This window comes from Etheostoma cragini, chromosome 4, assembly GCF_013103735.1.
Source record: "Etheostoma cragini isolate CJK2018 chromosome 4, CSU_Ecrag_1.0, whole genome shotgun sequence".
NCBI lineage: Eukaryota > Metazoa > Chordata > Actinopteri > Perciformes > Percidae > Etheostoma > Etheostoma cragini.
Window position 1 is genome coordinate 6,307,987 of NC_048410.1, and position 11,507 is coordinate 6,319,493.

The following is an 11,507-nucleotide window of genomic DNA, read 5'->3' on the forward strand; positions in this document are numbered from 1 at the left end:
TTTTATTCTATAAAAAATCTTTATACAACTTTTGTCAGGTCGGTCTGGAGATGCTATGTGCCAAGTTTCGTGCAGATCCATTTTACGGTCTAGGAGGAGTTAAAAAAAGTTGGTTTTTGATGTATCGCGATTTTTCACGCATAAAAGTCTAGGCGGAAATGGGCGTGGTCTATATCACAAGATTCAGTTGGATCTAGTGAACGTGTGGATATATGGTTTTTAAATTCTCAATGTACGGTCTGGGAGTTACAGGGCCATACGCAGATTTTCTGCTTTAGCGCCACCTTCACGTTACTGCGGTGCACGCATCCTCGGGCTTGGACCCCTAATAATTAACTCTTGGTCCAAAGTAATGTTTAGGAAATGGTTAGCTTGATTTAGTAATAGTAATTCTGCATGCTAAAGAGTCATGTGATGGCCATTTATGCCAATGAATTCTTTTCAGGATGCTGCTGTTACTCCAAAATAATTCGTGGGTTTTTAGCATCCTGGGTTATACTACAAAATGTTTAATTGCAGTTCATATCCACATTTATCTAAGCACAGGTGGGGTCTCAACACAAACCAAATCATCATACTAATGAAACCTCAGAAGATGTATGTTGCAAAAGGTATTGAAACCTGGTCAGGCAAAGACAATTATGTGTTGAAAAAAGTGATTTTTAATTAATACATAAACACAACTGGGGGGGGGGGGGGGGTAGAGTACATTGCCACTATTTGTCATTTTAAGACAATAGGAACAGGACAACCGTTTGACCGTCCCACTGATGAGCTATTCTTAAAAATTACCATCCGTCCAAATGTATCCACATAAAAACAAGCACATCACAATTGCATACATGTGATGTTAACATAGTTACAAAGTTCAAAATATTGCACCTTTGTTTTTGAAAGTCCAACCATACTGGATAAAAGAATAGGTCTTAAAACTGAACTGTGATTGATGACTAACATCACAGCATTAATTTCTTGTTCCTGAATCTATGACAATAAGTGTGTAGTACATATTGTGTAGTATAGTATACATCATTATGTAGAATGGAGTTGAAGCACAGTGACAAATTATGCTTAAGCAACTTAATTTGCCTTATCTTTGGCTTCATCTTCTTGATCCAGACTCAGACTCACAAGCCTCGTTTTTGCCATTCATTGCTTTTGCGGCTTTGACGCTGACGACCACATCATCTGAATTTTCTTCGGGCACCACACAAACTCATCTTTACGGTCATAGTTCGCATAGGCAAACTTGATGAGACTCCTGCGTTGTTTCTTATCAAGGACCGCAAACACAAAGTAGTTTAGAACACTATCCTTGACATTTGGGAGTTCTTTGTGGATGAGAGTCTCCTGCAGGAAGAAGCGAACCAAGGGGGCTTGGTAGTGAGGATACCCCAGGGTTGCCAGGCACTTAAGGATGCGGGTGATGCGCAGGTTGTTATGAGTGTGACTGTCAAATACAAACAGTGAAATAGAAAAAAACAGACTTTAGATGGTTTTATTACTTTAAGTGAACACTACGTTACTAAAATTCAGAGATCACCTGTTAAGGTTATCAAATCTGTCTCTCCAGTTTGATGCTCTCTCGACTTCCCCTGTGTTTTTATCACGCAACCTGATACCATAGAAGTCCAACATGAGCTTGTACGACGTCAATAGATTGGCCTTTGCAATGCTATTTTGGCAAAACTCCTAAAGGAAAGATAGGATTTCTGTCACAATATGTAGGAATGTCTTTCAAGATTTTTAACTTGTAATCTTTTAAAAGTTCACCTTTATTTCTTCTTTTGTCAGTGTACTGGCCTCATAGTTCATCCCTGGTTCCTGCAGTGGGAACAACCTTTGAGAGAAACCAATTACAAATGTTATAAACAGGAACAAAACATTTTAAAATACGTCTTCATTATAGTTACTTACCATTGAATGTAGGAGTGTACCGACTCCAGTTTATCATACTTATTAAACCATTCACTGTGGAACTGGTGTATGTAGACACCTGATAACAAAAAGAAAAACACCATAAATAGATTAATTTGTAATAGTTGCGTGGATTAAGATTAATCCAGGCCTGATGTTTCTGCTACATAAGAATTATCTTTTTTTCTTGCTTTTCTATTTTCTTTGCTGTTCTCAAGTGCAATACTGAACTGTTTTACACCTTCAGGGCTCTTAAAGTTGTTCAAATGAAACGTAAGAAATCATTCTTTGGTCAACCCGCTCACAGACTCATCGTCCTCCTGTGATGAGGGGTGATATGTAAACATAACTATGTTTTAATGAGTCCTTAACTTAATTAAAACCTTTTTTCGGATGCAGATTTATCCTGCATTTGCTTATTCGACAAATTAAAACACAATGTAGAGCTTGTTTAATTTATGTCCATGTGCATGTAGGCCTACCGTCAGGTAAAGAGGGCGTCAATCCGAGGTAGAACTTCAAATTAGGGTTGTCATCCTACTCGAGAGAAGAGAATTGCACGTAGATTATTTGGTAATAATCACATCATATAATAAGTCACGTAAATACAGTCATCATGTGTGTACTTACAGATACTGGCTTTATGAAGCATTGCTGCCTGGTCTGGTTCTGTTGCAAAATATAAAAGAGCAATGTGTGCTTGATTAACTTAAAACGTGTGTGTGTGTGTGTGTGTGTGTGTGTGTGTGTGTGTGTGTGTGTGTGTGTGTGTGTGTGTGTGTGTGTGTGGGGGACTTACAGGGTAGTCACGCCTGTAGTTCTGCATGTCCCTTGCAGAATTTTCAAATCTGCTGAACTTGTTGTACTAGTACACAGAAAATAAAAGAAGGTCAATATTTAAACTCAAGACATTTATTGGTTACGAGGTCTAAATTTAAAAAAAAAAAAAGGTACATTATTTTTCCAAGTCACCCTTGCCAATTTTGTTGTTGTTGGTAAAACTGTGTTAAAATTGCTGTAAACTAATTCCCAATGTGACATGATGGATATTAGGCTATAACAACAATTAGTTCACCATTAGATCACATCTAAAACCTAAAGAATAGAAAGTGATAATGCAGGTCCTCTCACACTGCTGCAGGCCCACAGCAGGCCCGTGCCCAGTGCAGCAGGTCTCTGGTTAACTCACATATCTGGAAGCCGCTGGTCGTCTGATCCTCGGGAGCGTGCTCTTCGGCTGCTCCTTGGTCTCCCAGGTCGAGTCATAGCCACAGTACAACTCATCCGTGATTTCAACTCGATACTCCTCGTCCTCGCTGTCAAACGTAGCACCATCTTTGTTAAGTCTCGGGCTACTCTCGTAGGCGAGATCTCGGTTGGAGTCTGCGGCCCTCTCACCGTCGGCGGCATTCTCCCTTTGACCCTCACAGCGAGACTGCTCGACCACCTCCTCCACCTCTGTGTAATTTCGTTGGCCCTCTACGTTTACTTCAGGCTTACCTTGGCCCTTGATGCTCTTAAACCAACGTCTCGGTAAAAATCCGACTGTTTTTACACAGCACCACAGAAATTCTAATCCGCGCCATAGCCACCCCCAAACAAAACTTCGGTTGTAGCTGAACCCGGCCATGATTCGCAGAAGTCGTCTGAGGGAAAAGTACACGGTCCTCATCTGCGATTTATGTGCTGTACACGTTCGTCTCTTTCACTTTCATTTGCTCTGAAATTCTTTTTACAGGAAACAGAAACTTATTCTCGACAGCTAACGCCCACAAATTAGATTATCAGGTTCAGGCTGCTTTCTTGCTGTTAAAGTGAAATAAACAGAAATAGACTAGGCCTACGTAAGAACTCACTCGTGGGTTAAGTTTGAAAGAGACATTTTAAGAATTGAATTTATTATCGGTATTTGCAGGTTAAAGTGTGGCAAAACTTGGTTGAAAAGTTAACTTTTTAGACGTTAAGAAGTGTAAACCCCCCCTTTTTTTATACAGAAGTTACTTTTTAATCCACAGCCCTTACATAACTGTTACTTTCACTTCTACAAATCTAAAACAGGGAGTAGGCTACATCAGGAGTGGATGAGTGTTAAGAGTTAGCTGTAACAGACACAATTAGCTCAAGAAATAAGAGCAGCCGTGATCTCATTCCTTTGTCATTATACAATTTTACCTTCAAACTCCTTTTAATTTACACATGAATATTTCTGTAAATTGAATGTAGGCCTTAGTAAGGTATTTTTAATGAGTCTTGATTGGATAGCCTAATTAACGGATATGTTAATGAAGTGTATTATTTTAAGGTATGCTATAGCCGTCCCTTAAAAAGGACCCTATTGTTAATTTTCAGGGATGGGGGTTAAATCCCCTAAATTGTGCAGACTATCCCTTGAAAAAAACGAAATAAATTACAGTCCAGCAATGCATTCATTAATTAACCCTAAATTTGAGGTCCAGCACTGAATTTGCGCATATTCTGATACATTTATGGGTTTGAAGGACATCTGAGGATCTCTGGTTAACACACCAAACTCCTTTATTTAGATTAAGATCACGTGCTGTTTGTCATGTAAATCATAAATCCATTTGAACCACTGTTCAGAAAAAAATCACAATTGAGCCTTTCAAAGGTTATTCAAAAATATGTCTATTATGTTATATTAATTAATTAATCGGGAAAGGGAAGTTTGGGGTCCCCTGCTGGAGCTGCTGCCCCCGCGACCCGATAACGGATAAGCGGTCAAAGATGGATGGATGGATGGATGTTATATTAATTGTATTTTTTGTGTGCATGTAAACTATAGTTCTTGGGTCTCATTAGTTACTCATTATGTTTGGTAGCCATCAAAGTACCCTTTTTCTCATCCATCCATCCATCATCCAAGAATTCTCAGGTCAGAAAATTATCAAGAAAATATCCAAATAAGAACAATAACAAGGTTCTTTGTTAAAGACACTAAATTTGAATTTATTTTATTTTGATTTATTTCTTTTCTTTTCTGTGCCTATCCGATTATTTGGTAGAATAACATGTGGGCAACAAAGCCGAGGTAGTCCACTCACAGGAGGAAATTACCTAAGTGCCAAAATATAGAATTTTTTTTATTTTAGCTCTGTGATCTTGCACAGAAAATGACACAATTACTATCATTTCAAAAAACAAAGACTGCAGTCAGCTACAATTTACCATCATTTGAAAAAGCTGTGATCCATATAACAAAAAAAACAAAAACAAATACAACACTCCATCCTCACACCAGGTGCGTCAACCAGAATGATGCAGCTCTCGCTGAAGGAGACGTAGATTTTAGAGACCACGTCCGTGCCCTTTTGGCTAATAAGGCTCAAAGGACTGTTCACATTAGCTGCAAAGTTCAGGCCTGTTTCCCTCTGTGACACTGATGACATGTCACCAAAGAGACACCCGCCTGCAAGTTCATAGCTTTTTTTAATTAAACCAGCTTTGAAAAGTTTTGATTTTTTTTGTACCAAAATACACAGTGTCTCTGTAGGATGATCATTATCTTTATCTCTGCTGCCATTACCAGCTGTTATCAATGTAAAGATAGCATCATGTTTGCAGTATATGTCCCCTGCCTAATCTTTTACGGGGATGGCACTTGGACAGATGAGTGTCTGGACTCCAGTCAGTGGACATCCTGCTTTTAATGTCTTCCTGTGTGAGATAAAGGGATGCTGGAAGCGTCCTGTAGAAAAGACAGATATGAGATGAGCAAATCAGATACAGCATCATTATTTCATGGCTGGAGAGTTGTTAAACCCTGGGATCCTTGTGAAAAACGTCAATTGTCCTTCACAGTGATTGCACAGTACAGTGCTGTTTGTACTGTGGGTTCATGTTTCCCATACATACAATGTGAAATCTACATAAAGAGCTGATGTTGAATAATACTGATGTAAGCTCTGTGTGCTCTCCTTAGGCGGACTCTGGCATGGCTATTATCTCTCTGGGGCTCCTTTCAGAAAGAGATAATTGCTATTTCCGCCAGTGGAGAAACTCAAGACTTGTCTGCATGTTACATTGTTAACATCTGCTCGGCAATGGTTATTTGTGATCACTAAAGCGGGACAAGGTCTCTGGAAGAAACTTGGTGTAGATATAGCCATATGTTCTTTATGGATTGGAGGCAATAAATGTGGATTTAAATGACAGATCTCAGGCTCTTTATGGCCCTGGTTAGTGCGTGAATGGATCCCACAAATTAGAATGTAGTCCTAAAATGGATGGTAGTTTCATGCAGGATATGAAACTGAAATAACTTGCAGTATGGGCCTACACAGCAGTCAGCCTTTTTCTGGTTGCTCTGTTGTGAACCCAATTAGCATGACACTGAGCAAAAAAAACCAGCAGATGCCACAGAGAACCTAAGCGAGGCTCCATGAGCCAGGCCTCTGCGTTGCTACACTAACACAGATCATCTCTACTGTCTCTCGCTCGCGCAGTCTGTGTGGTGGACTTAGTTAATGACGAAAGCTTGCTGGATCACTCAGTGACTAAGTGTGCTTGATAAAGGTCAGCGCTGCCACCAGCTAATGCTTCATCGCTCAGAGTAATACTTTAGCCGAGCGTATTGTGAATAGACTGCACATGAACGCTTCACAGGGCAAAATAATCAGGAGAGTAGAGTATGGAAAGCACAGCTGTTTCTGCTGTTCTGCTCTGTGGTAGACACAACACACACACACACACACGCTGACACTTGTGTATCCCAAATCTCTCCAAACACAGGCTCAGTTATTAACAGAGAGTAAGTCTGAGAAAGTGTGCAGCATAAATACTACCCAATATGGATAATAAAGCAAGGAAAGCAATGCCAACTGATAACTGACACATTTACTCAGACTAATCCTATATATCTATGTTTTTGTCCCAATAAAAAAAAAATTTGCATCTCCTTTTCAACATTCTTACTCTTACCTTGGTGCAGAAATCCTGAAAGAAAATACATAAATAATGCTGTAAAGTCCATCACCAGTGTAAGTGCACTGGAGGTGTGGAAGTCACACTTGTGTAAATTGATATTAGATCCCAAAGGGCAGTTGGGATGTCACAAAATCATGCATAGTCAAATTTAAAGTGAACACTGAGAAACCTTTCCTCTTCAGCAGATACATGTAAAAACAGCCTTCTAGTGTCAAACTGCACAAACATCATGAATCGTGATGCATCAGCAAGCAAAACACATTTTGAGTGGAAAAGGACTTACATTTATTTGCATCATTTGACAGGGTAAATACTACTACTACTAAGGGAACTACTAGAACTGTTAGGTCCTTGTGAATTAAAGTGTGGTCTAGAACTACTCTATCTGTGAAGTGTCTCGAGATAACTATTGTTATGAATGGATACTATAAATTTACTACAATTGCAGCACACAGCCTATCCATACCGAGCCGCATGCTGTAATCCTAGCAGGCTAAAGGGCCCTCAACACATCACTCTGGATGTGTAAGATGTATGGTGTTGATGGAGGAAGATCATGTGTCCTCTGTGCGTCCGTTCCTCTTAGCAGTGGCACCCTCCCTCCCTTCCTCCGCTCCGCGCGCACTCCGGAGTTGAGGATGAAGACGCAGAACATCAGGACCCTCTCTCTCATCCTCTCCATTGTTTTCTACCTGCTCATGGGAGCCGCCGTCTTTGACGCACTGGAGTCGGACAGCGAGAGTTCAAGGGAAAGGGCGCTGGAGCAGAAGCTGAACGAGCTGAAGAACAAGTACGACTTCACCGAAGATGACTACCGAGAGATTGAGCGCGTGGTCCTCCAGGCGGAGCCGCACCGCGCCGGGAGGCAGTGGAAGTTCGCCGGCTCGTTTTATTTCGCCATCACTGTTATCACCACAATTGGCAAGTAGGCTACACTTTATGATTTCTCCATACCCGCTTCTTATGTAAAAAAAACACAGGGCAAGCAGCATTCTGTGTCACTGTATGTGTGTGTATGTGTTTCGGCGTTCTTTACAGTTTAAAATGGGAGCCAGCCCTGTGATAGGGACCCAAGCTTTGGGGGTCACTTCTCAGAGGAACAGGTGAAACTTTACGGGGCTGCGGTGCAGCGTGAGGTGTTGCACTAAAATGATTATTGTGTGTGATTTTGCAAATGGGAAGGGAATTTTGCCATTGTCATTGAACTATCTCCAATTGATTAGCACACTGTAAACAATAAACACCAACTTAGTAACTGGCATCGTGACATATATCACTTATCACTAATAAGTGACTTATATCACTAATCACTTAAAGGGATATTCCACCAAAAACTGTCATCATATATTTTCAGATGCAGCATTACTACCTGCAGGGTTGGCAGTTGGCCACAAAACAAACTGTTGTAGTCAACAAGGATTCACAGTGGTTACGTACAGTAACCCTACTTGATTGGCAGCATTCTCCTGTCTTCTGGTCTTCTGGTGTAATAATCGAGCTGCAATTTTTTATTTGAATCATCTTCTGTAATCAACACCATAAGGTCAAGACAGTGTCAACCTAACTTCACTCTCTCTGGGTTCACAGCAGACTCCCCACTCAACTGTTGCACATGTTTCTCTGAGTCCAGGGCGGTAGAAAGCCAAGTGGAAGGGGCCTTTTTGCAGTTTTTCCCTCATTTTGTATTTGGTAATGAGGTTCAAATTCTTCATTTTTTGAAGTGATTTATTAACCACTAATTTGTGCTGTAGTAGTTGGTATCTTAATGAGCATGCTTTTTAATCCACCGGAAATATTTACTAATTGCTATTTACTAAATATTTACTATTTAAATTGCTTTTCTGTCCAAACACACGCAAGCCTAAAAAATTTGTTATGAGTGCATAAAGTTAGTTGTGTGGCTCATTGATAAATTAGACATTAGATTGTTACATGTCCTGTGCCAGTTAATACATTCACAAAAGTTTTTAACTAGATTAGGGCTTTGGCTCGGTTTGGATACTTTTTTCATTTGAGGGGGATTTGAATTGTTGTCTGTTGTTACTTTAAAAAAACTGGTTAACCAAAGAAATACTGATTTAAACTATGGACCTTTTGGCAGTGAGGGTGGGGTTTTTTGAACCACCCAATGTGATCTGATTTGGATCATAAATAAATGCTGATCGGATTGATCACTAACTGAACAGCGAAATAGTGTGATAATGCACTAAACGCGGTGATAAAACATGCTAGAAAAATAACTTTTTACAAACAATTTTACTGTTGGAAAAAATTACCACATCCGATCAGTAAAAGTTAAAAGAACGTGAACTCTGGAAACAAATGATTGAATTAGCCCATCGTTATCTTGAAAGAAGTGAATGAGGACAGAGCAAATATTAGTAGGACGGAAGTGTAATCTGACTGAACCTTTTACGGTGGGAGAGGTTACACCATTTGTTCATTTTTATAAGTTCATGTTGTTTGGTAACTTCAATTCCAGCATTCCTGCTCAACTTCAACCTGAACAGAGGTTAGATTAGCAAAATAAGGGAAAAGACCTCTGGGTGTGTTCAAAGCATTAAATAATAGAAAGCTGGACTTTCATTGTCTGGTTTTACAGATTTTAAACACATTTTTGCTCTCTACCCACCTTACATTTTTCTTTAAAGCTGCATTAATCACTTTTTGGCTAGTAGGGAGCAGACAGATATCAAAACAATGAGGCAAATGCTTGACCGTTATCACCAGCTACAGTAGATACTAGCCCTGGAAATGCCTGCCCTCTGGGGTCAATATATATATATATATATATATATATATATATATAAATATAAACATATATATATATATGAGAGAGAGAGAGAGCAGCACAGCTTGGTGTTGATTCTCAACAATTTGGTCACAATGAGCAGTTTCACTTGAACAGAGTCATGTTAAGGAAATGATCCTGTCAATATATTGATTCATAGGTTTAACCATGGAAACCACTACACTTATTTTGAGATGGTTTACCCCATGTTTAAGACCTACTTTAAAATCAGAACCAGAGACTTTGGACTTGACTTCTGCAGTGGGTGCCTGTGAGCATTAAGCATTAGTTATCTTGATGACTGTAAATCTTGATGACTGTAAATCTTTCTAGACGTTACACTGGACATTATGTGACCTGCAATATACTGTGACTTTGTAGGTTATGGCCACGCTGCTCCACGCACTGATGCTGGCAAGGCCTTCTGTATGTTTTACGCTGTCTTGGGCATTCCTCTGACACTGGTCATGTTCCAGAGCCTGGGCGAGAGGATCAACACTTTTGTCCGCTACCTCCTGCGGAGAGCCAAGCTGGGTCTGGGTTTCCGGAAGACGGAGGTGTCCATGGGGAACATGGTCCTGGTGGGTCTGCTGTCGTGCACAAGCACCCTGTGTATCGGAGCTGCGGCTTTCTCCCATTTTGAGGACTGGACCTTCTTTAATGCCTACTACTACTGCTTCATCACACTCACCACCATTGGATTTGGGGATTTTGTGGCTCTGCAGAAGACAGACGCTCTGCAGAAACGCCCCCCCTACGTGGCATTTAGCTTCATGTACATTTTGGTTGGGCTGACAGTCATCGGGGCTTTTCTTAACCTGGTGGTCCTGAGGTTTCTCACTGTCAGCACTGAGGAGCCTGACATGAGACCTGAGGCCAGGGTAGAGGATCTGGGAACGCAGCCTAAGGACACGCAGGGGGATAGGGAGGTGTCGGAGGCAGAAGCAGAAACTGCTGAAGTTAGCTTTAAAGACTGTAAGGATGGACACAGTAGCCTTTGCAACCTGAGCCTTCCCATGGAGGGGGGCACCAGCTGTATGGATCTCCTGCCCTCTCCTGTAGAAGAGCGCAGACTTGTTTTATCTGAGCACTCAAAGCTTTCTGAACCCAGCAGACTAAGGGCCTTGTTTTCCTGCATGTGTTGTGGCCTGGACATTTACGACAGCTCCTCTCCGCCACATTGTGACCATGCGGGCGGCCACAACAACCCCATCTTCTACAACTCCATCTCCTACAGGGTGGACCAGGCCTCGTGCAGCTCCTGCTCCGCGTCGTCACAGGCCTCCCCGAGCAGCATAGCTCTCTGTCTGGGCAAGAACAATCCTTACACCAGGAGGAAGTCGTTATAACTCTCTGCACCTTTGACCTAGTGGCCTTTGTTTTGGACTTTTTGTACACACCACACCAGAACCCTCTGATTTCCCTCTTGGTGGTACAAATTGCTCAGTGCTTTCATAGTCATGAATGTAGCAATACTTGCTACTTGATAAAAATGTAGCATATCATACACATCCTTTACAGTTTATAATCTATTTTTCTACAATGAATATTACAGCTAAAGAGAATTATGTTTAAAGTATTAATACTAATTAAAGTACTTGATATCTATAAACCCATGTTTTTCACCATTAGTGTCCCAATATACTGCATGTACTGCATGTAATATAAAAGGAAGGACAGGAAGTATGTGAAAAATGTGCAGTTTTAGGGAATCTACATTGAAAGCTTCGCGAGCTGTTAATTACTTCACACTGGAAGAACTTGATCTATACGTCAAAGAAATATAATTTGGTTTAGTGAAGCTACTTAGAAGTAGTTCAAACTACTTTGTAAAAAATAAATCAAAAAGAAAATT

General features: G+C 40.6%; 2 protein-coding genes across 2 annotated transcripts; one reads left to right on the forward strand and one right to left on the reverse strand.

Annotated features, from left to right (window-relative positions):
* Window positions 1-939: 939 nt before the first annotated feature.
* LOC117942754 (opioid growth factor receptor-like) lies at window positions 940-3,698 on the reverse strand. Its single transcript, XM_034868394.1, has 8 exons — window positions 3,107-3,698; window positions 2,717-2,782; window positions 2,548-2,586; window positions 2,400-2,454; window positions 1,918-1,996; window positions 1,774-1,840; window positions 1,544-1,692; window positions 940-1,450 (listed from the first exon to the last, which is right to left on the reverse strand). The coding sequence occupies exons 1-8, from the start codon at window positions 3,587-3,589 to the stop codon at window positions 1,150-1,152; spliced, it is 1,239 nt and encodes a 412-aa protein (XP_034724285.1). The 5' UTR covers window positions 3,590-3,698; the 3' UTR covers window positions 940-1,149.
* Window positions 3,699-7,474: 3,776 nt separating this feature from the next.
* LOC117942769 (potassium channel subfamily K member 15-like) lies at window positions 7,475-11,307 on the forward strand. The gene is made up of 2 exons (XM_034868413.1): window positions 7,475-7,782; window positions 10,034-11,307. The coding sequence occupies exons 1-2, from the start codon at window positions 7,500-7,502 to the stop codon at window positions 10,999-11,001; spliced, it is 1,251 nt and encodes a 416-aa protein (XP_034724304.1). The 5' UTR covers window positions 7,475-7,499; the 3' UTR covers window positions 11,002-11,307.
* The last annotated feature ends 200 nt before the right edge of the window (window positions 11,308-11,507 follow it).

What these genes read in the sequence shown, in the direction of transcription:
- LOC117942754 (XM_034868394.1), bottom strand. Translation starts at nt 3,589, where the DNA reads ATGAGGACCGTGTACTTTTCCCTCAGACGACTTCTGCGAATCATGGCC. An exon ending in GACGCCCTCTTTACCTGACG is followed by an intron (nt 1,997 to 2,399) that starts GTAGGCCTACAT and finishes TTTTGTTATCAG; the next exon opens with GTGTCTACATACACCAGTTC. An exon ending in GTACACTCCTACATTCAATG is followed by an intron (nt 1,841 to 1,917) that starts GTAAGTAACTAT and finishes TTTCTCTCAAAG; the next exon opens with GTTGTTCCCACTGCAGGAAC.
- LOC117942769 (XM_034868413.1), top strand. Translation starts at nt 7,500, where the DNA reads ATGAAGACGCAGAACATCAGGACCCTCTCTCTCATCCTCTCCATTGTT. An exon ending in CACTGTTATCACCACAATTG is followed by an intron (nt 7,783 to 10,033) that starts GCAAGTAGGCTA and finishes GTGACTTTGTAG; the next exon opens with GTTATGGCCACGCTGCTCCA.